This window comes from Etheostoma spectabile, chromosome 3 (genome assembly GCF_008692095.1).
Source record: "Etheostoma spectabile isolate EspeVRDwgs_2016 chromosome 3, UIUC_Espe_1.0, whole genome shotgun sequence".
Taxonomy (NCBI): Eukaryota; Metazoa; Chordata; class Actinopteri; order Perciformes; family Percidae; genus Etheostoma; species Etheostoma spectabile.
The window spans coordinates 11179172-11204007 of NC_045735.1; the positions used below are offsets into that span (position 1 = coordinate 11179172).

The 24836-nt window shown below is 40.0% G+C and overlaps 3 protein-coding genes across 7 annotated transcripts in view; 1 reads left to right on the forward strand and 2 right to left on the reverse strand.

Moving 5' to 3' along the window:
* bace2 (beta-secretase 2) overlaps positions 1-7727 on the forward strand; it is a 14190-nt gene extending 6463 nt beyond the window's left edge. Inside the window, exons 4-9 of the mRNA XM_032503569.1 lie at positions 1778-1909; positions 2492-2626; positions 2882-2983; positions 3372-3521; positions 3640-3808; positions 5663-7727. Coding sequence (XP_032359460.1) covers positions 1778-1909; positions 2492-2626; positions 2882-2983; positions 3372-3521; positions 3640-3808; positions 5663-5904 — 930 coding nt within the window. The 3' untranslated portion in view covers positions 5905-7727. The remainder of the gene's footprint in view (positions 1-1777; positions 1910-2491; positions 2627-2881; positions 2984-3371; positions 3522-3639; positions 3809-5662) is intronic.
* On the reverse strand, positions 7643-12942 carry LOC116672029 (transmembrane protease serine 2). Of its 3 annotated transcripts, none has more exons than XM_032503588.1 (13): positions 12922-12942; positions 12594-12741; positions 12047-12139; positions 11840-11953; positions 11267-11396; positions 11053-11163; positions 10913-10956; positions 10151-10313; positions 9869-10041; positions 9598-9699; positions 8814-8959; positions 7970-8122; positions 7643-7699 (listed from the first exon to the last, which is right to left on the reverse strand). In XM_032503588.1, exons 1-13 carry the CDS (start codon positions 12934-12936, stop codon positions 7682-7684), a joined length of 1410 nt encoding a protein of 469 aa, XP_032359479.1. In that variant the 5' UTR covers positions 12937-12942; the 3' UTR covers positions 7643-7681. The 3 variants fall into 3 exon arrangements, with proteins under 3 accessions (XP_032359479.1, XP_032359489.1, XP_032359471.1); XM_032503598.1 differs by having other exon boundaries at positions 7653-7699; positions 8023-8122; XM_032503580.1 differs by lacking the exon at positions 7643-7699 and having other exon boundaries at positions 7940-8122.
* Positions 12943-13528: 586 nt separating this feature from the next.
* atm (ATM serine/threonine kinase) overlaps positions 13529-24836 on the reverse strand; it is a 26160-nt gene continuing 14852 nt past the window's right edge. For all 3 annotated transcript variants that reach the window (XM_032503514.1, XM_032503522.1, XM_032503533.1), the window contains 24 exons: positions 24530-24638; positions 24149-24237; positions 23932-24034; positions 22393-22541; positions 22151-22255; positions 21928-22047; positions 21516-21750; positions 21233-21403; positions 20873-20992; positions 20580-20797; positions 20247-20454; positions 20016-20141; positions 19634-19774; positions 19007-19145; positions 18676-18758; positions 18052-18192; positions 16946-17062; positions 16565-16714; positions 16228-16393; positions 15835-15921; positions 15412-15526; positions 14936-14999; positions 14701-14843; positions 13529-14558 (listed from right to left, as the gene is read on the reverse strand). In XM_032503514.1, the coding sequence (XP_032359405.1) occupies positions 14378-14558; positions 14701-14843; positions 14936-14999; positions 15412-15526; positions 15835-15921; positions 16228-16393; positions 16565-16714; positions 16946-17062; positions 18052-18192; positions 18676-18758; positions 19007-19145; positions 19634-19774; positions 20016-20141; positions 20247-20454; positions 20580-20797; positions 20873-20992; positions 21233-21403; positions 21516-21750; positions 21928-22047; positions 22151-22255; positions 22393-22541; positions 23932-24034; positions 24149-24237; positions 24530-24638 (3280 nt within the window). In that variant the 3' untranslated portion in view covers positions 13529-14377. The remainder of the gene's footprint in view (positions 14559-14700; positions 14844-14935; positions 15000-15411; positions 15527-15834; positions 15922-16227; positions 16394-16564; positions 16715-16945; positions 17063-18051; positions 18193-18675; positions 18759-19006; positions 19146-19633; positions 19775-20015; positions 20142-20246; positions 20455-20579; positions 20798-20872; positions 20993-21232; positions 21404-21515; positions 21751-21927; positions 22048-22150; positions 22256-22392; positions 22542-23931; positions 24035-24148; positions 24238-24529; positions 24639-24836) is intronic.

The following is a 24836-nucleotide window of genomic DNA, read 5'->3' on the forward strand; positions in this document are numbered from 1 at the left end:
TATATAAAGATTAATTCAACTTCATGAAAGCAAGAACAACAATGTGTTGTCAAAAACCGTGACAAAAATGTGTTATCAGTTGTGAAGCAGCTCTTTTCTCTCTTAAGTAGAGGGGATTATTGTCTGGTTACTGCTCATCGGTTGACTATGGATTCTTGTTTATTTTTTTAAGATTGGTAATTTTTAAAATTCCACAATGAATAAATCAAATGGGGCTATTGCAATTCCATTGCTGTGGTTTAAAATACCCAAAATTAATTAAACACTTTACAAACATTAAATACACATACTGTTACACTACTTTATATCATGCTGCAAAGAACTAGAAGCAGTATATTAATTGTGAATGTATTGTATAACTTTTATATAAAGTTTACAAAACGTTACAGATACATGTAAGAAACAGACGGAGGAAAAACCTCAGTGTGGAAAATGCATGGTGAACAGATCAGGATTTAATCAAGTTAATCAAGCAGCACTGCGTAACGTCCTGCTGTCCCACATGTCTTTTACAGCACTGAATAAATGTTCAAACTGAGATCTTATCTGGGTGTAGTCATGGACATTTCACATGACAACAGAAAAGTTCCGTGTTCATGATTTATTTTTTAGCAGCAAGGGTGTGATGCCCAGTAATTTCCCAGTTGAAATGAATGAAATGACACTTAATGTGTAATAATATACTAAAGTATTACCCGACAATTAATTAGTTTTGTCATAGGTTAAGCACTCATTAATTTGGATAAAAACTAACCTCATAAGAAAAATCTAAATCCCTTTACCTTGGAGAAGCACACTTAACTTAAACTTTAAACATCCTCTATACAGTATGATTGATGTGTGACAAAGGCACAGAACCAAGGTGCTTTGCCCAGTGTCTGCTTCCTTTAACGTGATTATTTAGTGTTGATGGGATGAGAATAGCGCCAGCATAAACTGGCACAATACATTCATTCATCCTGTGTGGACTACAGTAACCTTTGAGATCAAATGCCAGTGATTGAGGGGCAGAAACACGCTCACACTGACCACTTTGTGCTGCTGGCGTCTCCCGGGCGTTCAGGTTCAATTTGCCTGAGGGCTGTCGGTCATGCGTGACATGATAATACAGCACTGACATGAAAACCTATCTGAGGAAAAACAGAATAAACAATCTTTAGTCCAGGGGGCGGGGCATACCACTGCCTCTACTTACACCAGTCCACACACGCATTCGTACACAGTGGTCAGAATATTGTTTCAATCATAACCTTTAAAAAAACATATTTAGATCGGTTTTAAAATATCAGTAAAATATATATGTTGCAACATTAGTGAAATAAATATCAGCAGCAACTTTGCATTTCTCACATCTATTTAATGTAACTTTTATGCCAGCTCCACAGACACACAGATAAGGATTTAAGTGTTTTAACATGCATGGCTACCTAATCAGGAAACAAATTGTCTACAATTACTTACAATGAAAAGGGTTATGGTCATATCCTTTAGTATCAATCATAGTAGCAACTATAGTACTTTTCCTTCTTGCACCCAAGCATTGTAAAGCCTTGTTTTTCAGTCAGTTGTGTATTTTCAGTATTCACACAAAACATCAAACACATTTTTAATTTTTTTTTAAATTTGTTTTTACTCATGTTACTGGTTGAGTATACTTTGGCAAAGAGAAAATTAATTTACTCTTAAATTAGTCTAGATAATCTCACAAACACAAAGCTTAAAATGCAAAAATGTAAAAGCTCAGTTAATAATTATACATCTCCTGTCTGTCAATTAGCCTGACTCATCCGTGGAGCCCTTCTTCAACTCCTTGGTGCAACAGATGGGAATTCCTGACATCTTTTCCCTCCAAATGTGTGGTGCTGGACTGTCAGCCAGCAGCACAGCTGACCCCGCAGGAGGCAGTCTTGTGAGTAGTCAGGAGGGGCTGGGTATGGTCAAATTAACTTATCAAAAAAGGTTTGATTGTAAAATTTGCTCAAAGGCAAAGACCTATGTTCTAAACAGTCTTCCTCTAATTCTGTATTCTTGTATACCAGTTTGTGTCTAAAGTTATTTAATGCGCAGTATCAATTATGTGCTTTACTCAAAGAGGACTGGGATGTGTTCTCCTCTTCTCAGACAAAATAAACCCTTCACTAGTGGATGAGACATAGCAGCTGAGTGCATTTTAGAAACATAATAGCTGGTATCCTCCTTGTCAAATGTGTTTTCTCCGTTGGAGGCCCAGTCTTGCAAGAGTAGAGCTAATTAAGCTAAGATTACATCCTGCTGAGAGCAGGTCTGTCACTGTTTCACAGCCTCGCATACTGCATCTCCATCTTGTGACCCACTGAAGAAGACAGATGGATGAGAGAGAGAGAGAAAGAGAGAGAGAGCATAAACCTTTGCTAGAGTGTACTCTTGTTGGATATGAATATGTTGGCTATCCACGGTGTTGTTGTGGTCACAGTTGACTCATAAGTGATAAGCATTTTGGTTCCTTCCTCAGATCATGGGAGGGACTGAACCAACTCTGTATCGGGGGTCACTGTGGTACACCCCTATAGTAGAGGAGTGGTACTACCAAGTGGAGGTTTTGAAGCTGGAGGTTGGCGACCAAAATCTGGACCTGGACTGCAGAGAGGTAAACTCACCACTTACCACTACTCAAAGATGGTCAACAGAAAAGCAATACTATTTACTATACTATTGGGAACGTTCATTGTTAATGAGATGACTGTATCAAGGTTACAACATGAAAATGAAACTTGCATTTGAATAGCAGTACTTCCTAGACCTTCCTTATTTTACATTCTTCAATTTGCTCAAGGTCCTCCATAGGAGCTTGTTAAACTGAGAAAAATACCACTGCACTTCACTCTTTCTCCCTTTCTTTCAGTATAACATGGATAAAGCTATAGTTGACAGTGGTACGACACTGCTGCGTCTTCCTGTCAATGTCTTCAATGCGGTGGTAGAAGCCATCACACGCAGCTCTCTGGTAAGCTGCCTTCTCTCCAAAGACAGTGATGGAACGTGTTGTCAGAGCAAAGTGATGCAGGGGAGGATAGAACACATTCACTGCTCAAGGACATAGCTTTGGGAGAAAGGTTCAGGAGTTTTTCTACTATAAAAAAATATGTATGCACGCCCATGCTTCTGTTTGTTTTTTCCCATTCTACTTTACACATTTTTTTGTAACTGCACACAAACCTTACTCAAGGTTAATTTAAACCTAGAAGCACAGTTTTCAATTAATGTATGCACATCATTGCAGATTAATCCCAGGTGGGGGAATGAGAGAGAACAGCAAAAGCTGTTGTGGTGCTGTACTGACCTTTCTGTCTGTTTCTCTCTCTGCCTATTTGTTTTTTGTTTCTTTGGTTCAGATCCAGGACTTTTCTTCAGGGTTCTGGGATGGCAGCAAGCTTGCATGCTGGATGAAGGGAGAGACCCCCTGGATGTTTTTCCCCAAGCTGTCCATCTTCCTAAGGGCCACGAACACCAGCCAGTCCTTCCGTATCACCATCCTGCCTCAGGTATCTGGATAAACATAAACATAAAAACAAGTCATCACTCCTTCCCCATCAACCTAAGAGACACAAACACCTATCGAACATGCACCGAACAGTCATGGGTTCTTCTGTTGTTTCACAGCTGTACATCCAGCCAATCACAGATGTGGACGGCACGCTGGACTGCTTCCGTTTTGGATTGTCTTCGTCAGCTAATGGCCTGGTGATTGGCGCTACAGTTATGGAAGGCTTCTACGTGGTGTTTGACCGGGCCCAGCGGAGACTGGGCTTTGCACTCAGTAACTGTGCAGGTGAGTGTACATACTGTACAACACTCATGCTAAGACAGAAAAGCTGCATGTCCAAATATTTTAAGTTAAGAAATTGATTTACTGTGTATCTTAAACCATTAGTTAGGATAGTAATCTGCAAACAAGAATGTATGTGCAAAAAGTTCTACAGATTGTTATACCCATATTACTATTTGGGTCAGCCTTATTGTAACATTTTGTATGTGGTTTAAGGTGTGTGTTGCCAACCTCAGTATGCTATTTTTAGTGTGGATGTTTGTATGAAGTGCTGAAGTTAATAATTTACAGCAGAAAAGACAGAAGTTTGCACAAAAAGGGCTTTGTTCATCAATTGTGCACTAAAATCACCATAACACATAAACCATCAGCGTCGCCAGGTCATTTTTCTGGGGCTTCTGCCCCAAATGTTTTGACTGTAGCCACACATGCAATTTTAATTGTAGGCAACACAAAGTTTAGGTGCGTAATAATAAGGATTTTGCTTAAAGTTTACGTGACGTGACGTTTACAGTCTATAGTTCAGGCTCAAGCACACAGAGCTCTGAAGCAGACTGGTGCGTCACTTTCTGTCCACTCTCTCTGTAAAAATAGAGATGAGCAGCGTGGCGTTTGTGATCTGTGCAGCTTCAGGTAATTATAATGGACGCGCTCTGCTGTGGCAGACATGTAAAGCTGAGTCCGTGCTCCATGTATTTCTTTTGTTTTACACCTCCGATATAAAGCAGCGCACATCCACTTGCCTAAACTTTGTTTCATTCAAATGTTGGTGCCATCTAACTAACATCTACAAACTGGGCAGCTGAAATGAACATACACTGGCTGTTAACAAGCTGGGCAAGCCAATCAACCTTTTTGCACTGCATTCAGCTAAGCCCCGAACCTCAAGTCCTAGAAACAACCCTGACTTACACAGTATCATAATTACTCAAAGTCACTGTCAAGTGTCAGTGTAAGCAAGTAGTAGGTACTAACATGCATATGAATGAGGCACCAATACATATTCTACATAGATGCTGGCCTGCAGAGGAAAGATGGATCTCTCATAGTTGTGTGTATAGAGCATGTTAAATATTTTATGAAAGGGCTATAGGTTGAATGTCTTTTGTATGGTTTCAGCTGGTGATAGAATCAGCAAGATGTCAGCAAGTTACATTTATGTATAGCAAATGTTGCCAATGATATTGCTTTAAAACATTTAACTTTTAACACAGAAAGAAAACTCACAGCCCAGAAGTTTGGAAAGTTTTCCCCTTGAGTAACAATCACTTATAGAAACGCAAACTGTATAATGTATTATTTAACAATACTTGCCAGTTGACTGACCAGAGAATATCATGTTCATCGTGACCAGCAAAGGTTAAACCTTAAACAGTGGTACTTTCCTGTATTTCTGTGTAAATTCCCACTCTAATCCTAAAGTACAAAGATCACTTTTGTTCTGTATTAGGCAAACAGACTTGGAGCAGCTGTAGGCAGAGGGTTAAGGATGCCAGCTCTAATTTCTAAACTGGCTGGTAAAATCTAGACTAGACCTATTCTCATCATCAACTATTGATGAGCTAGTAAGTAAGAGCCAAGTAAATCTCATCTATAAGTTCTTAGATTTAGTTTTTATTCAGCAGTGGTTAAACACTTTTGTAATGAAATATGTATGAACATGGTTAAGAGTTTGATGGCTAAAAAAACAATTCTAATTTTATGATACTTATTTTTTTTTAAGAGTCATTAGGTTCATTTTGGGGGTTTTAGCTGGTGCATTGATATTTACATAATCAGTTGTGGGTTTTCTAGCACTTGGATATTTTACTTTTTAAAAGCTAGGTGTGCAACTATCCGTCTTGTATCTCTTTGCAGTAAGCGGTGAAGTGGCTCTTTCAGAGATCGCAGGGCCCTTCTCAGCAGCAGACGTGGCGGCCAACTGCTCTGCCGGGGTGCTGAAGGGGCCTCTTCTATGGGTGATCTCCTACGCCCTGATGGCGGTCTGCGCAGTGGTCCTCATCATCCTGTTACTCCTACTGGTCCTGCCCTGCCGAAACAGAAATCGCTCCGGGGAGATAACCGACGAGTCTTCTCTGGTCCGCCACCGCATCAAGTGACTGAGAGGAAACAGAAAGGCGGGCAGGGTGAACAGGCAGGAGGACAGCGTGCAGAGCGCATCAACTGCGGTGGAGAAAGGGGTGAGGCTCAACTTGCACGCAACAGTGACCTCTGAATGTCTGACTGACTCTAGTCTGCATTCATCAGCTTGGCCCATGGAGCTAGACACAGGCAGATCAACTGCCTCTTGACAGAAAATCCACCCCAAAAACACTCTTACAAACAGCTGTTGGCTCTTTCTTATTCTCACTGATGATTGTTCATACCATGTCATATGTGACACAGAGGAAGACGTCCAGCATAGAAGAAAAAGAACAGATGCCATGTAGCTACACGGCAGTTTTCAGTAATAGGTATGAATTGTAAAGACTCATTCTCTTTAGGGCTGTCAAAGATATTCTAAGAGATGTATGACATCACAAACAGAAGGGTGAACCCACAAATTAAACACTGTATCACAAAATAAACACTAAACATCACACCAGCAATGACGTATAACCCTCGATATTTGCTAAGGGTGGAATGACTTCTTTACAGACAAGCAAAGTGTGAGCAGGTGGGGGGGGGGGGGGGACATAAAACAGTGAGGGTCAACAACAATCATTGGTGCATTCTTGAACAATTTAAAAGTTACAGATTTTATTTCCAGGCAAAACTGTGTATTATTTTCTTAAGGCATGTAACCTTTTAAAATGTGCCTTTACAGTCTGTGATCAGTGAAGGAATGTTTTTTCGTGCTTTCTTATACTTGGAAGTTGAAACGAATGCCTGTGTATGTTGAAGTTAAGGGGAAAAGCTGCTGAAACAATCACTGTTAATAGGAAGAATATTACTAGAGGTTAAACACATGTTTACAGTGCCTGTAGTGCCTTTAAGTCTCAGCTCAGTGCTAATACAAACTGATATACAGCAGCAGCAGTTTGAGACTTACTTACTCTGCTGAATTGCACTTTGTTTCAAGCGTAATATAAAGCTGAAGATCAATATTTCTCGATCTGTTATGCAATTTGTGGTATTAATGTAATTTTACTAATTCTGTATACGTATAAGTTTATATTTAAATCTCTTTGAATGTGATTGTATTATTCATTTTTTTTGCTTTTTAGACAGTAGATGTAGGGTACATAATTTACACAAACACTAAATTAAAAGCCAAAGAATTTTGAAGCTAACACAAATTAGAAACACGTGGACTACAGTTCTAGAAAAGTTGACCGACCAGTTAGCATAAAAAAGAATCAGTGACTCGAGCTGCACAAAGCATGTCGCAGTCTAACAAAATTTAAAGTTGTCAAATTGAAGGTACACTTGAATCTCAGACTGTTCACTTAAAAATGTATTTTTTTTTTCTGTGCCAAAATTGTATTTACTTGCTGGATGCAAGAACTTGTGTCCAAATCCAAGATGTAAATCATTTTTAAATTAATAAAGATTTTGTGAAAGGTTAATCAGGAACAAAAGCTTTCTTTGGGATTCAGTGGGAACGAGCTTGGTGTGGTTTGTGAGTGACATTTTGTGTTGACACATGGTATCTTCATTTACTGGCTCAAATATCACGAATAATTAAATAAAACATTTCAATAATATTTACACAGACTAAAATAAAGACTCTATATTTCACACCAAAACCAAAAGTGCTCCAACAGTGATTTAAATCATGAAGACACAGAACAGTAACATCATGTAGGAAATAAGTTCTGTAACTGGTAAAGATATTGTTGAGGCATTGAAGTAAACTACACACTTTTCTCACATGGGAAATCTTTGGTCCTATCATCAGTCATCTTGATGCTTCTGTAAACAAAAATAAATGAACAATTAGTTTTGTTTCATGTGAGAATTGTCTTTTCTTTTTCTTCGGCCATATTATTATCCACACACTACACTATAAAACTCGTACTGTACATCCAGCATGAGTCAATCAGTATTACTTGGAGAACCAGGCAGATAAACCTTCTTATTGCATCTGGTCCTCCAAGCGAATTAAATCAAATGCTTCAAATAAATTAGAATCAGATTTGTATTTAACTTAATTTACAAGTCTAATCTTTCTTTGATTTTTACCCTCATCTGATGGTAGATCCAGTCCAGAAAATAGGTGACGTTGCCATAAACACCTGGTTTATTCTGCTCCGTGCAGTGTTCCCCCCAAATACTGTCCCCTATGAGCCACCATACTCCATCCTTCAGGGACATCAAAGGGCCGCCGCTGTCAGTCTGAGAAAGAATTCAGCACAAAACTCAGTGATATTTTTATGAACTAAACCCTCTGGAAAATACATATAACACTTATCAAGCTTCCCACATCTAAGGTCAAGAGCACACTAAATGGTATTCATTCGATTTAAAGTCTTCCAAGGCTTTCTAAGGTCCACAAATAAAACACATCATGGTCAGCTCAGCTGCCACCTCAGTGCTCTAAATTTACATTCCTTGTTGACTCGCCTGTATGGGTGGTTTGTTTATCTGTTTATCTTGAGCCGTTACCATGTACAGAACATAATGCAAGTCTTGTTTGACTACGCCTCAAGATACATACGCAAGATACATAAGAGCATGAAAATGCTTAAAATTCTTAAGACTAGGAAGTGCTCAATTTGTGCAAGATAAATTGAATTGTACCAGAACATATCTCATTATAAAGAGTGTTTTTTTGTTGCTTGTGTGAACACCTATTTCTTTGAGGAGAATTTTCTATAGGATCACTTGAGTCTGTATTTAAAGAATGAATTTCAGCTTAACGCCTGAACATATTGACCATGCGGGCAGGTACCTGCTGTAGAATGAAACAAACTGTACTTTGCACTTCATGTCATCATTTATACAATATGCGATATATATTTGTGTGGGTTTCAGCATTCAAGTTTCATTTTCACTCTAAGAGAGGAGAATGTGTGGTTTGTCTCACATGGCACATGTAGTTGGCTACTGCCTCCGTCTCTCTGGCACATAACATGTCCTCTGATATCTTGCTATTGTAAGCGATGGAGCTGTTACAGTCTGCAGTATCTATTAGAGAAACCTGAGCCTCCATCAGCTGTGGAAAGCCAGAGTCTGTCAAAATAAAATCAAGTCATTTTAGAATTTGGCCATATTTATTGTATATGATAATAGGCAGTTGTAGAAAGTATCAAAGTACATTTACTGAAGAACTGTAGTTAAAAACAACTTACAATGCTGAAATAGATTAATAATTACAAATATTCATCCAGCAATATATAAAGTCAATAGAATTTGCCTATGTGCCTTAAATTGATGTACACATTAATGCATCAATAATAATAAAATAATACAACATACATTATTCTGAAATGGACCATTCTGCATAATGAGTACATTTACTTTTAAAACTTTACTGTAAGTGATGCTTATCCTTCTGTACTTTAACTTAAAATTTTGAATTTATTATCCAGTTCTGTATTGCGCTGTAGTATTGCTACCTTTACGTAAAAAAAATATCTGAGTACATTTTCCATGCACATTTTTATCAAGTAAAACAGAGTTACAGTTAATGAGTTCAGGATGACACATTTCCAGACTTTGGTGCCATCCAGTGGCAGCACATAACAGTGGTCTTTAAATACATCAAAAGTAAATGTGATCTTAGTAAATTGGTTTCAATTTGTGAGATCTTGATTTTACAAATGGCTTGAATCACAACACACAACCACATGCAACCATAAGTGTCTTACCTCCATTTACTGTGCAACCATATTGTGTTATCCAGCCCTTCTGAGGATCAGTGGTGCTTACACCAACATTTGGGAGGCACACAGGTCCGATATTACTGAAGACTACCAAATGAGAAGAATGTGTCTTTGTTATAAGTCATTGTGTTGCAAAACTATGTGTTCTCCTTACAAAGTATGCATTTATCAGCTGGTTTCCAAAGAGTAAAGGATGTAAACTCATATTCATTTGGTCAATGTTCATCATTGTGCATGTAAATCTGTCTAAAAGCACCTGTGATGTCCAGAGGTTTAGAGAGCCTCATCAGAGCAATGTCATTCCTGCAAGTGACGCTGTTGAAACCTTCATGAGCTATACTGTGGCTCACAGTGTAAGCAGGGTTGAACAGAGTGCCTAATGGATCCGCTATCCCAGCATACACTGCCCAGTCTCCAGGACTGGAGGCCCTGCAGGGGAGAGAGTCAGCACAAAGTAGATTCAAGCTGGATCAGACCACAAACGCTATGAACCCACCCATAAAACACTACTTTAAGAAGTGTGATGAAAAGGCCTCACATGGCAACACAGTTTGCAGCTGTGACTATCCAGTAGGGGGAGATAATGGCTCCTCCACATCGGTGGGAGCCTGAAAGCTGCAGGCTGACCTGCCATGGCCAGGCCCCTGGAGAGGCCAGCTGGTCACCAGAGGCCCTGCTGGAGTTCACTCCAAACCCACAATCTGAGGACAAAAACTGCTGTTGGAGAGGATGTATTTCACTGCTTTTTACAAGCAGGTACAAAAGGGGTCACAATCCTGTTTAAGTCATAAACACAGTCAAAGTATAAATAAATGTAGTGTAAATAAGTACTGCAAAGAGGAGAGTGAATATAGAGAAGAATGCACTCATAAATATGATAATTATATTATCGTCAAGTGTACAGAAATGTGGCCTTTTGAACTAATTGGACAACAAACCTGTATTGATAAATGTAGTTTCAATTGAAAGAGGGAACAGTATCCTACAAGAAAATAATTATTTTAAACCTGGAAACACAACAAAGTACACAACAAAGCATTAAGATTTGCAAGAGTCATTTCCTTTTTGCACTGACTTTGGTGTGGGCACAAGAGCACAACATAGAGAAGACTAAAAGCACTTCAGAGAACACTGTCCTGCATTCAATTTCAAAACAAAGACAAAATGCTTCAACGTCTCTTTTTTAGATATTTCCTTCTTACACTGCAGAAAATAATCAACACAAATGCAGACAAAATTAAGATGCACCCACCCCTGACACTTACAGTATATCGTATGAACTTAAAAATTAGAAACATACCAGTACAATGCAATGTCACGGCGTTGTTGTTGGGACAGGTACTGCTGCAGATGACAAAAGAGGCATTTGAGATAGAATTTGGTCCATGTTGATTCAGCAATCACAACTTTACACAGGTTTATCTCCACCAGTTCACTAACCTGAACACAAGCTGTTGCAGTATGGATGCCTCTGGGTTGACGTCGGACTTCACAATTAAGAATCCATCACCAGAACCAGTCTTCTGTTGGCCTGATTTAAAATATGTGCCCCTGTCAAGCCACATAACGCAAAATATACAACTTAATTTAAACACACAAATCCTTCACAATCAATAATATGGAGAGAGCAGACTGAAACACAAGAGCATCTTACCTGCTGTATCCAACAGTCTGGCAGCTGGCTCTCCCCTGCTGGTCGGTCCAACCGTGAGAACAAACAGCCCTCCAGTTTTTGCTCTCAGTCGAGTAGATCTGGAGCAGGAAACTGGAGCCATACAGCCTCACTGCACACATACAGCAAACGCAAACAATAAGAAGTATGTGACCAGACTCAGGTAATATACACAGATAACTGACCATTAACAAGAAGGTTCTCTGTGTGTCTCTATGTACAGTATCTGAAGCAAAGTTTAAACACTTTTTATTTATTTACTATTAACAACACCAACAATGGCCTCCAATTTAAATTATGTGGAACTCCAAGACAATCATAAATAGCAGTGTGTGTGGTGATTAAACAGAAAAGCTGACAAATACACACACAGATGTGATCTTCCTCAATTTGAGGCCGCTTAAATTGAGGTCAAAAAAATATATTAAAATGTCCCTTTTAGCTATAAAAGATGTATGTAGACTGCATTTTATAAATATAAAAGGGAGTAAACAGACGGTAGGATCTTCAGATGTGTTTTATCCTGCACTTTGGCTCCTGGATAAGATTGTTTACCGCAGTTTTCTTCATCCTGGCCTGCAGGACAGTCTGTCACTCCATCACACCACTGGGACACCCACACACAGCTCCCGTTCCCACACTGCATCCCGTGCACACAGGACGAGGAGTCTGGGGCGACAAGAGACAAGATTTATTTCACAGAAAGGTTGTAGTAGTATATCAATTATTACAGCAGACACTGGGGATAAATCCGGCACTCACAGTAATAAGCGAGGAGGATTCCAGCCAGCAGCAGAAGGAGCAGCAGGCAGATCACAGCAACCACAGTGAACTTAACACACTTCTGTTTCACACCTGACAGGACACACACACACACACACACACACACACACATACACACACACACACACACACACACACACACAGTGACTGGAAGTACAGTTGTTTCATGAAGCTGACATTAACATTAAATTACGTAGAATCTATTTTAATAATCACAACGGTACGTAGGTATACATTTTGACTTTATCCCACTTATTCTGTATCTTTAACATAAAGAAAGTTTTTTAAAAAATGTATTAACTAACTATTTATGGTTGGACTAATGTCCAATTAATAGTTATTTTACATCTGAAACAAATACATTGAAAATTTAAATATAAATGCAGAAGCTACGTTATATTTTGCTTGCAATTAATCCTTTAGAAAAAATCTGATTCAATGCCTGCACTAAGTTCCTGTTTTAACAGCTATATTAAAACCACTTGGACATTATGACCTGCTAGTTAAAATAGGAGACTAAAGTTACTTTTGTGTTTGGAAATGGAATAGCTGGTCTCAGATGGGGGTTTTAAGGCCAGGTGATGAACAAACTGAGGTTTAACATCTGATCGGCTGGGTAGAGGACATTTCCTCTTGTCATCTTCATGGATGAGACAAGGACCTGAGTCCAGACACTGTCAGTCAAAAGCATACATGATGAGAGAGAAGCTTTCAAACTCTGGCTGCATGTAAAAAATCGTGATTTTAGAATTTGTGCTAAGGAGGGAAAATGCCTAAAATATAAATGTACATGTGAGATTGTCCAGCTTTTCAAATACAAACTCAAACTGCTTCAAATTAAAATGAAAACTTACCAGATTGGTGGTCATGTTCTGTTTAACCAAGGATATTTTATAATTTACTGATGTAGAAAAAAATGTCTTCCTGAAATAATTCAATAATCAAACTTGCAAGTTAATAATCTGGTGCATACGAATGTCCACTCCAAGAGTAATTGAAGATATAAGAGACGTTTTTTCACAGTTCTGCTATTTGGAAAGATAAAAGTCAGATCACTAGCATCTCCTCTCACATTCACCCTGTTCTGCTCTCTGAGTTGTCACGCCACAGTGATTAATTAGTTTATATGATTGTCTGAGTGGCCACTCCTCACTGGATTGGTTTAAAGTCTCCCTCCTGAGCACACAACAAGCACTATAAGGACTGTTGCCTAGTCTGAACATCCCACAAGTGTTACCTGCTGAACTGTTAGTTTGGGGAATAATACTGTGACACTGAGTACTGAACGGAAAGGTGCTACACTTCATGAAGTGTGTACAGGCAAACACAATTAAGCTTTTTATACTTGAGTCAATGACAGCAAATGCAATGAGCTGGTATATCTGTTCATAAACTTGTAATAAATTAGTAGTCAGCTAAAATTAAATAACAAAGACAATTTTAACATCCACTGTATTTTTATTACTGCTGTTTGTTTTATTTATTTATTAATACAGAAATCATGTTAAAGGGCAGTTTTTTAAAACAAGAAAGTAATATCAAGTAGAATAACAGTTGCTGTTAAACAGTTGAAATTGGTACACATATACATTTCTGAATGCTCTGGAGGTACTCTTTAAGCTTTACAGCATGACATAATATTCACTAATTTTAAAAGCAAAAGAAGTGAATTAATAAACAGATGAACTGAAACAAACCACCGCTTGATAGGGCATAGAATACATTCTTAAGGCATGTATTCAAGATAAAAAGCTTTGGGTATCCTATGGGCTAACATACAGAAACCCTCTCACCTTCACATATACATGTCCGGCTCTTCCCTTTCAGCACCACAGTTTATTGGTCTTTTTAAATTCCTTCTGGATTTTTGGATTAACAGATTACTTCAGCAAACAAAAAGGGAATTTTATGGTTTGTGTTGCAAGAACTATTGCATGCAATCTGCCAAACTAACTTTGTTTTTAAAGTGCAAAGTTAAGCAGAAATGAATAATAATAATAAAAAATTGTTGTTCATCTGTTGGTGTTTTGTCTAAAAATGGAAACAATAGAAGATTCCTGTTATTTATTCCTCTTTTGATTATTTTCAATAAGTAAACAAGGAGCTTTACCATGTTTATATTCTGAAGCTCATTTGCATAGTTGTCTGTCCATTTACTTCCTAAACTATGTGTTGATATTTTGCCTTCAATTATAGACAAAAACAGCATTATTTTTTGCAGGGTAAAAATCTGTAGCTATCCAGAAATGTCCATACAGTTGTTGCCCGGAAGCAGGGACTTAACCAGCCCGAGTGTACTTTCTCTCAGGTCTATACCCAGGCCTGCCAGCCTGGGAAGAGTCTGCTGAGGTTTTTGGGGTCCATGGCTTGTTGGATGAGCAGGTTGACCTGCCCCCCCACACTGAGCACCGTGCCCTCCTCCACCCCCTTTAGCTTCTCCTGCAGCCTCAGTAGCACCCGCTCCGCCACTTTGTTGAAGCTCTGGCTGTCACTGCAAGAGGAAGAGTATAGGGTGATGAGACAGAGCTTAATGAGTGTGAGGAACACTTCCACAACATCACTGGAAGGGCTCTCCTCTCGGAATCAAAATATTCAAAACCAGAAAAAATCATCATCATCATCTACTATAGCACCTGGATTTACGGTGGTTGTCTATGTCATCTCCCCCCATGGTGGAGCTAAGCGTTGCGTTGAGCTCCTGCTGTTCATCATGCTGCAGGTAGAAGGCCTTCAATGGATTCATGGTCCAGTCGAACAAAGGGTCATACAGCAGCACCTGAACAGCACATTAACACACACAAAGGTAATTGTGGTAAAAGAAATGCCTGTGATTTTAGTGTTTTTGTGTGGGTTGTCCCGTGTTCTTACCTCTACAATAGTCAGTAGAGCTTCTTGAGAGCTCCTCATCACCTCCATAGTCTTCTCACAACATCTGACCCGAGAAAACAGGGAAAGTTCATTCATTTTCTAGATTTAGAGTGTCTTTGAAGGCATCACAAACCAAACTGTTTTATGGCTGATTTTTGAATGAAGTAATAATGTAAATATAAAAAGAAATAATGGCTGACTGGAAGGTATGAAACCAATCTTAAAATTCATGGCATGTTTGGGAAAATAGTCAGGAATGTCTAGTGTGTACTTTGTAGTTAATCAGTACTTAGGTTTGTAGTTAACTAGTTATGTAGTTAATGGGCTAAAGGTTTCATGACAAATTAACCTTCCTATAATGGAAAGAAACACCATGTTGAAAAAGTTGCCAGGTCCGACTTCTCATTAAATATTTGTAAACCAAGACTACTGATCTATTTTATCATATCAGAGAACAACCACGATCTCCATCTCACCTCCGGAAAACCCCTTCCACTCCAGTGATGCCCATCCCGTCCACAATGTCTCTGGACAGTCTGAAGGGGACAGTCTCGGGTGTGGGGAGGATCTTCCCCTGCTCAAAGGCCACACCTAAAAACCAACAGCAATGGAAATGAAACCGAGAACGGGATGTGTTAGGATGCATGTTACACCGTGTATTCACGATGTCTTTATCTTTTAATTTAGAGCTTTAAAGAGTTGCATTTTGTAGCGAGAGTCCATATATGATATACATGATTTTGTAGATTGTAAGGGAGTCGGATCAAACTCTTCCAGATGTAGAAATTCCCTCCTGCAAAGTTACACAAGACTGCTTTGTGTTGCTTGAATCACCTTTTTTGAAATGAAGAGTAAACTTTCTATGTTTGCATAGATAAAACTGATGAGAATACTTTTACCTAAATCGATGTGCACCAGTTCAGCAGTCTGCTCGTCAACCAGAATATTCTGGATGTGTCTGTCACCCAGGCCAACGATGTAGCTAACTGCAGGCACAAAACAGAAAAGTGATAATTGATCGGTTAATCTAAACTACAGTGTAGAGTGCATACAGAGGAAGTCAACAGGTCAGCCACGGTTTTTTAAATTCCCAATCCAAAGATTAGGGATATAATCAAATGTGTTGTTTACTTAGTTTATCATATATATTTAATAAAAAAATGGCTTTAATAACTGTAATAAATTGTTACGCATCCGTGTCATAATTTATACCTATCTTAAGATGGCCTAAGGGGCAACCTGTTATGGAGCTGAATACAAGAGCTGGGGTGAACATGCAGTACTGTCTGTACCTATGGAAGAGGTTGCCACACTGCGAGTGTAAGCCAGCCGTTTCTCCATCCACACTGCGGGGTCCAGGAATCTTTCCATGCAGAAATACCTGAAGACCGGCCTGAAGTTCTTGCACACCTCGCTGTAGGCCTGGAGCTTCTCATCAAATGCCAGCTTCTGAGCCTCCTGCAGTTCAATCAATTAAATACAAAGATGGATAAAACACTGAAATTCAGAACCGTACCCGGAATGAGCAAACTGAGACAGCTGTGGTTTATTAGAAACAAATCCCTCAGTAATTGTGTACGACTGCGTTGTATCTTTTCCATTACAGTGCTGAATATGTCCAAGCAGTACCATCATCTTCCTGCGGCAGGCTAGGTTGGTCCAGTCCTGGGGTCTGAAGCGTTTGTGGGCTCCTTTATTGGGATCCACCAGAAACTCCCCAATAGGCACTGTGCCGGAACACCACTCTAACACGCCGCTGCGCTGTGAGAACGGCACCACCTGGGATGAAGTAGACAAAAAAGTAGGTGATGCAAGTATAAGTGTTTTTTTTCTTGAATTGCTTTAATGGTTTCTTTAAAGAAAATAAGGGAATTACAAGTCGGTGACACAAAGATCAAAGGAAATATGCAACAGAACAACCGAGTCCTTATTCATAAATCTCTTTGAATTAAATAACAAAGGAATAAATACAAGATCAAGGGAAAAAAATTATTAAATAATGTGCAGAACCTTGTATCGTCTGATGTTAAGCTTCCTCTTGCGAGTGTCTGTGTTGCGCTGCAACAGCATGGAGCACATGCTAAAAACCTGCTGCATCACTGCATCCTGCCGCAGGTCGTCCTGACCCTGTTCACACCAAGAGGACAAAGGTCACTGGAGAACATGGAATGTACCACAGCACCCGGGAACACTGACAAGCTCAGTTTGAGCCTCAGTGTAATTATGTGTTCTAAAATAATAAAAATCACAGCAATGGCATATTAATCTATTTCATTTTATGACAACCCCAAGTATCAAAGTGGTTCATTTTTACACACACAGACAGAAAGAGAGAGAGAAAGAGAGAGAGAAAGAGAGAGAGAAGAAAGACAAGAAGTAAAGTTAAAAGTGAGCCGGTCTGCAGTCAAGGCTGCTCAGACTTTAATTACAACTGACAGCAGCTTAAGCTTCAAAGAGAGGGGATTTGTTTAGTGAACAACACACATATACCCAACAGAAAAAAAATGTCTTTGCATATGTTTGTAGTTCAACCTCAATTACGACAGGGAATCCTAGGCATAAGTTTCCCTTTTACAGATGTAGCACACAACAAAAGATTGTATGTGACAGACGCGTTTTCACGTAGTGGAAATACTCTGTTCGGTTGAGTGGCGCTGGGTAGAGCGTGCAGGAGGCAGGACATGATGTGGCGGTCATGTAACTGTTTTGTAATTTGGTCATAAACAACTAAGTCTCTTGTCGCCCTTATAGACAGAAGTTCCCATGTCTTGTTGTCTCTCCAGTTAAACATTTTGGGTGCTGTCTCATAATTGACCTTTATTCTTCACCCTCTCACCCTTAGGTTGTTTTTTTCCCCTTTAGCTGGCCGCATGATAGAAAGGTTGTTAACATGCCCACTCGCTTGCTGTGAATTCTCCATACATTGATACTCTATTCACACATGGGCTCAAAATTACACCGACTTTGTACTAGGGAACTGGCAGAGTAGACTGCTGAAGTCCGATCCAACTGACATTTGCATTCTCACATACAGCTCTGTCGGGTAATGTCTAGATCATTTTAGGTTTGCAGTGCATGTGTGGAACAGGAACACATTAGACACAAACGTCACTTACCTTGACCAGTTGTCTCCTGCTCTTTCCGTCAGAGCCGACACAATCAATGATCTTGGGCAGGTTGACTCCTCCGGCCAGGTGATACTGGGGCAAGAAGGACCTGACCGTCACCAGGTTGTCATAGCAACCAGATGGATCCACCTATTTGCATGAACCACTTGTTATCTCACAAAACAGTTGTTAAAAGATAGTGTCCTAAAAAATAAAATATTGAAATGCACATGTCATCGATGGAGCTGGTTTGGTCTGGAGGAGTTTTTTGTTGTGTTGTTGTTTAACATGTGGGACAGGAAGAAAATGATCAAACACTGATTTGATTTAAGGTTTGAGAAGACTGTAAGTCTGATGAGTGATTTACTGCCAACAATGTTCAAGCAACTCAGTAAATCTAAGGTCTATTTTTTCACGTGAACAAAAATAAATAAATAAATAAATAAATAAATAAAGGGAAATCCTCGCATTATTTGACATTAAAGTAGAACATCAGCCAAATAAAATCCACTGGATCAATCAAATTAAATCAAATCAATCCCATCATCCCTTGTAAAACTTAATAGGAACTCCCTAGCCTCTGTAAATATTTGAGGAAATGAATGGAAATTAAGAAGTTTGATCACCTCTCACCTTGATCTCCATTGTGGGGATGACAACCTCATCCAGGTCTTTGATTTGCATGATGGGCTGATCAGCAGGGATGGGAATAGCCTCTAAAATGAAACGAGGACACAAAGGATGACTTAGCAGCTGGACATATAACACACACATTCAGGGATAAGGAAAAGAGAGCCGTCCTTCCCCCAATTTTACTCTAAACAAACAGAAATAAAGTATATAGGATAAATATTTAGGATAAAATGATACATTTCTTGATATTTAAAAGAACAGAAAGCCTTGACTCCTTTAAATGCCATTTGCTTTGTTTGTTTAAGTACATCACTGTGCTCTAACTACTCACTCTTCTCTGTCTTGTGTTTGCTGGCGTCCATATAAGCCAGAGTGATGTAGGCATCACACAGACGCTCAATCCCTCGGATCATCTCGCCTCTCTTTTTCCTGATCGCACTAATGATCTTCCGAGCCACATCTGAACGTTCCTGGACGAGAAAATAAATCCGCATGTAAAAATAGAACTGGTGGTGTTAAAAAAGCTCTGGAGAGAATTAATTTGGGAAGGTGGCTGAAGGACACGGATGCATTTTCTAAACAACAAGACTGGTATAGAATTGTGCAGGTGTTTGGTCCTTTGTCTTGTGTCTGTCTGTGTGCGTGTCTGTTTATGGGAGTGTTTGTGTGTGTCTGTTTCTGCGTGTGTTGTTTTGTCTCTCTTCTTCCTGTCTTTCCTCTGTTTTTGTTTTTATCTTTATTTTTTATTTTTATTTTTTGGCCCTGGGATGCGTTCTCCGTCTCAGTGTAATGTTTGTAATTGTTTGTTACTTAGATATATAAAAAGAAATAGAAAAGATAAAACTGATGACTACAAAAACCTTGGAGGAGCATCACTTTTTCCTTTGTATTCCAACATCATGAATATGTGTCACGTTCAAACTACACATGAAACGGACAATTATCTACTAAGTCTCACCAGGTCAAATGATGAGGGCTGCCGTGGAGCGCTCTTAGACAGCCGGGTCTTGGAGAAGTTTTCGTCTTTGTTGGCGTTCACCAGGGCAAGGATGATGAAGAGTGTGTGGTGAGGGTGCTCCAGAGACGCTAGGCAGATCAGCTGTGAGGAGAGCAAACAGCAGGTTTTCTTTTTATGATTCTATTAAATGCATCAAACAAAAATCTTGTGTTTGCTACAAAGTTGGTATTTTTCAGGATTTGAGGGACATTGGTTGATCGAATTCTGCAGATACACGAAAATCATCATTGAGAAAAGTCAGCTGTAGATGGCTGCGTCTTGCATGAGACTACTAAAATATGCTTTTAATGTGTATTAATAAAAAAAAGAAAATTTGCATTACATCGATGAGGACATCATGGAAGCCCGTGTCTTCAGGGATGCCAGTTACCATCTTGGTTCCCATGCGAGCTGCCAGCTGATACATGAGAGGCAGAAACTTGTAGGAAGGAATCTTCTTCACCCCTTTCTGGAACACAGAATAAGTGAAATCATAAGCATTGGGCTTCCATCTCACAGAGTAGCTTTTATTCCAAACTTAAATGCATAGCAATTTGTTTGTTTTTTTACCAACCTTCATCATGACGTTTACGGCCTTAACGTCGGCATTCTCCAGCCAGAGTGAAGCCAAGCGGAACACCCAGGTGTCATGCTCCTCACCTTGCTCCAGACACTGGATGTAATTCTCAACCGCCTTACACAGGAAACGCTGTTTGTCTGCCTGCAGGTTGGACAGGGCCTTCTCATCCAGCTCTAGCTCTCTCTGGACCTTTACTGTGTACCTGTGAAGTCAAAAAGTTAAATCTCTTTATACAAAGGATCCGCCGTGTGGCAAAACGCAGTGTTTTTAAAAATTGTGATTTAAACAAGTAAAAAGAAAAAAATAAGTAGATGTCCTATCACAGACCTGTTGGACATCACTTTACGCTCCCTCATCAAGTCCACTTCTTCTTTGGCCTTCTCCAGCAGCGCCTGCTTGTTCTCAAACTCAGAGGAGTTCATGTATTTGTCGATGCTCTGGTACTGAGCGTCAGAGAAGCGGGCCAGTGACAGGAAGGCCTCAGTCCGCTGACTCAGCAGCCTGGAGTCCTGAACTCCTGACTCCTGCTCGATCACCTCCACGGCCTGAGAGAACAGCACATGAATAATAATGAAGGCTTGCCCATTAAATAGGGTCATTATCTTTTAGCTTCTTCTTACCCTCTCCAGGTACTTCTCCAGTATTACTCCAGGGCTTTCCAGGCAGGTCTCAGCCAGCCAGTTACCACACAGCCTGAGACACTCAGTGTAGACCGGGACCAGAGCAGGATTCAAGTCCACCTAACCAACAAAAAACAAAACTTCTTGTAAGTTTTGGTTTTACTTAAGTTTATTGTTCCGATGCATGATAAAGAAGTTAGTCATGTTCGGAAAATGCTCAATCTCATCGTGTTACATATGTAACAATGTGGAATATAGCCTCATGGGATACCATTATAACATTGATGTTCCATATTTAAAGTAGGGTTTTTGATACAACACAGGTGATAAATATCTTCTAAAGCAGTGTTTGTGTCTGACCTTTTTTTCAAGGTTGTGTATCATTTCTCTCAGCAGGCCCAGCGCCAGTCCCTGCTCTCCTTTTGCCCAGAACACCTGGGCTTCTTCCAGTTGCCATGACAACACAGAGGATGATGCCCAGGACCCTCCACCACCATGCTGCTTCATCTGGAAGACTGCTCGCTCTGCCAGCTGGACAGGAATCACAACACAGTGAGCATTTTGTAGTTAACCGTGCTGATCATATTCACTTAGAAAATAAAAGACACACACGAACACACGCACGCACGCACCCACACGCTACCTGTGTATTCCCAGCCTTGCGAGCCAACCGGCAGAGCTCCATGAGGTGGTCAGTAAGCACAGAGCTGAGGTACTGGGTGCTGTCGGGGTTTCGCACTGTGGACATCAGGGTGTGCTGGGCCACAGAGCGGACAGCCAGAATGGGCTCCACCAAAGCAAAGTCACTGTCAGCGAGCAGCTGAGAGTGCTGTCGCCACTGGCTGCAAACTTCTGTCAGAGTCACATCTGAGAAGGGCCTGATAGGAGTACATAAAACAAATATATATTAAGGAAAGTTTCTAAAATATTCACTGCAGTAGACATATCCATCAGCACAACTGAGGATTGCAGTAAACAAATAAACCCTCAAGATTCTTTTCCTGTGTTAATAACTATGTTGCATGTTGATACGAAGGTTTTACTGCTAATCTCACCTAGAAAAGAGCTGTTTAACACTCTCCAGCTCCCTGAGGCTCTGCAGGTTCCTGAGAGCCGGGTAAAGAGAAGACACAGCCTCTAGACTGCCTCTGCACAGCTCCTCCACATCTGCACCCCTGTGAAAACAAACAAGCACATAGATTGGTGAATTATTTCACAAGTGGAGAAATAAAGAGTTCAAACTTGAAATTCCATGAGTGTCCTAAATATCTACTATACCTGGCCTGTTTCATAGTTTCATCAAAGATGGAGAATTCTTTGTCCCTCAGCGCTTGCATGGCACAAAACATTGATTCGTGGAAGCCTGGTTTGGATTTCTCACTCCTGATACAACAAATGAGATATGGTGAAAAAATGTAATAAGTGAGCGATTGCCTCTGATTCTTTGATGGGTTACCGTTGTGTTTTGTGTAGCAGGCACTGTGCTCTCAGCTGTGTGTTTATGTCCCCCTTCGCCTCACCTCTCCAACAGCTCACAGTCCCACTGTGTGTTCCTCCAAGCGGCTTGGAAGCGAAGCTCTCTCAGCTCGGCTCCCCACTCCACCCCTTCACTCTCCAGACCCCTCATGTAGGTGGCAAGGATGCTGCACAGACCAAAGTTCTGCAGGCCCTGTTGGTGCAAACATTCCAACTGAAGAGGCTGAACTACAATGCATTAATACTGGATATAATTAACAAACTATGGGACGTGGACCGGCATCAGGCCGTGGAGGAATGCTGGGCTGGGACCCCCCCAAATACATAAAATAAATATTTAGAGTTATTGATGAATATATAACAAGGCATGGGGTTGTGTGGGACCGCTGTATTAAGAGTCTGCACAAACAGGATGACAGGGAATCACGCAGACGTCATGGCTCAAATCAAAATGTCTCCCTCTGTTCTGGCAACTCCTTCAGCGTCACCAGGTCACTTTTCCAGGGCTTCAGCCCGAATGCTTTGACTGTACCCCCGAATGCAATTTTAAATCAAGTAATACAAAGTTTAGGTGTGCAACAATATTCTACATTTTGTTTAAAGTTGCCATGATGTGACTTTAACAGTATATGGTTCAGGCTCGCTGTGCTGTGGGAAGTGATGTGCTACATCCAAGCTCCAGCTCTGATGAAGAGCAGTGTACAGCCACTTTGCTTAACTATGTCAAAGACCCAAATGGGCCTCTGTGTCTGTCAGACGGTCTGAAAAAGATACTACCATATCAGCGGAGCAATAACACGCACAGCAGACTATGTTACAACTCTCCAAATCTCGGAGAACACAGATGGGAGGAGTTATTTTTTTAATGTGCACATAGTTTTAAACATGAGCAGATATCTTGCTGAAACACATCTGAGCTATTGAAGTCCAGGGGTTTATAAATTAATAAAAATTAATGAATGTATCATTCACATGAATAAGTGCCACATGCACATTTAAAGAGGTTCCTTCCCCAACAAAAGACGCACAAATGGAGGGAAGAGTTAATTAGGCCTACATGTGTGTTGACTCAGCAGAGATAACATTCAAATAGAAAACGTTGATCTACAAGAGAATAGTTGAAAGTAATACAGAATGCCTGAGGGCCTTATTTTTCTATATTTTCAATTGATTCAAACATAAATTTATATAGAAAAGGGTGGAATATAGGTGCATAAAAACTCAGTGTTTAATGATCAAAATTCTATGTCGCCTCACAAAATATGGAAACAAAACCTATGCCATTGGATTGCCAGGCCACCTGGGACTGGTACAGATGTTTGTGCCAGCTCAACACGGGGTGGATACTGGGCCACTTTGGGCCACTATTGTGCTTCTCTAACCTCTGTGCATCTCTAATTGTAACTGTAAATAATTCATCAAATGTTTCATTAAATTAACAAATAGTCTTTCTTTTTCTCTAAAAAATACTTAAGTGGTGCACAGAGGATGAGGGCCAAACATTACTGAGCCTTGGCACAAAAAAGGTTTGAGATAGGCTGTGATATAACACATTAGAATCTAACTTCCTTTCATTATTTTACCTCCACAATTCCCACTTGTCGAGTGACTTCAGGCAGAGTAGAATGAAGGTCGTATGAAGTCAGGGCCTTCCCCCACAAAGCCTCATGTTCATAAGTTCGAATCCTATAAATGGATGTGACAAGACAACCTATTATAGTTCTGATGATGACTGAACACTGCAGGTAACAAGTGATAATGTGAAGGGATGCAGGCCTCATTAATCAACACATTGATTACCTTGTCAGCGGACTGGTCATCGTCTCCCCGCCGCAGCCATACAGACTATCAGGCTCTCCGATGCTGCGATACACCTCAATCAGCAGCTCCTACAAACAAGCAAGAAAGAGTTGCACACAGAGCAAATGAAATAATTATGTTAAACTATTTTACAGCCATTTACACTGCTTTGCCCAATCCCTGCGCTTTACAATGCATGTTGAGCTTTGGTGAGTCATTTCAATTTGAAGTTGGTGGTCATTGCACTACACATCAAACTGTAACTGTTGTTTCCAGGGGGACATTTTTCAGAAATATGTTTTTACATCAAGGAGAAATGTGAGTGAGCAATTGCTTTTTATTGTTAATTTACAAAACAAAATTGTTACATAAAGAACTGACCTGCAGGTTGATGTTAGTGTCCTCCTTACTCTTCTCAGTCAGGCTGGAGATGGTGAAGTTCTGGCTGTTCTCTTCAAAATTGATCTTACGTGTCACTCTGGACTTAGTTCTGCAAATTTGGTAAATACATGGATCCAAAAAAAAGGAGAATTGGATAAAACTCTCAAAACACAAAAAGAAAAAAATTAATTGATCTAGATTTAGTTTTTCTGTTATAACCGAGATAAAAGAAAACAATTTTTTACACACTTGTTTACAAACACATACACACACACACACACACACACAGTATATATATATATATATA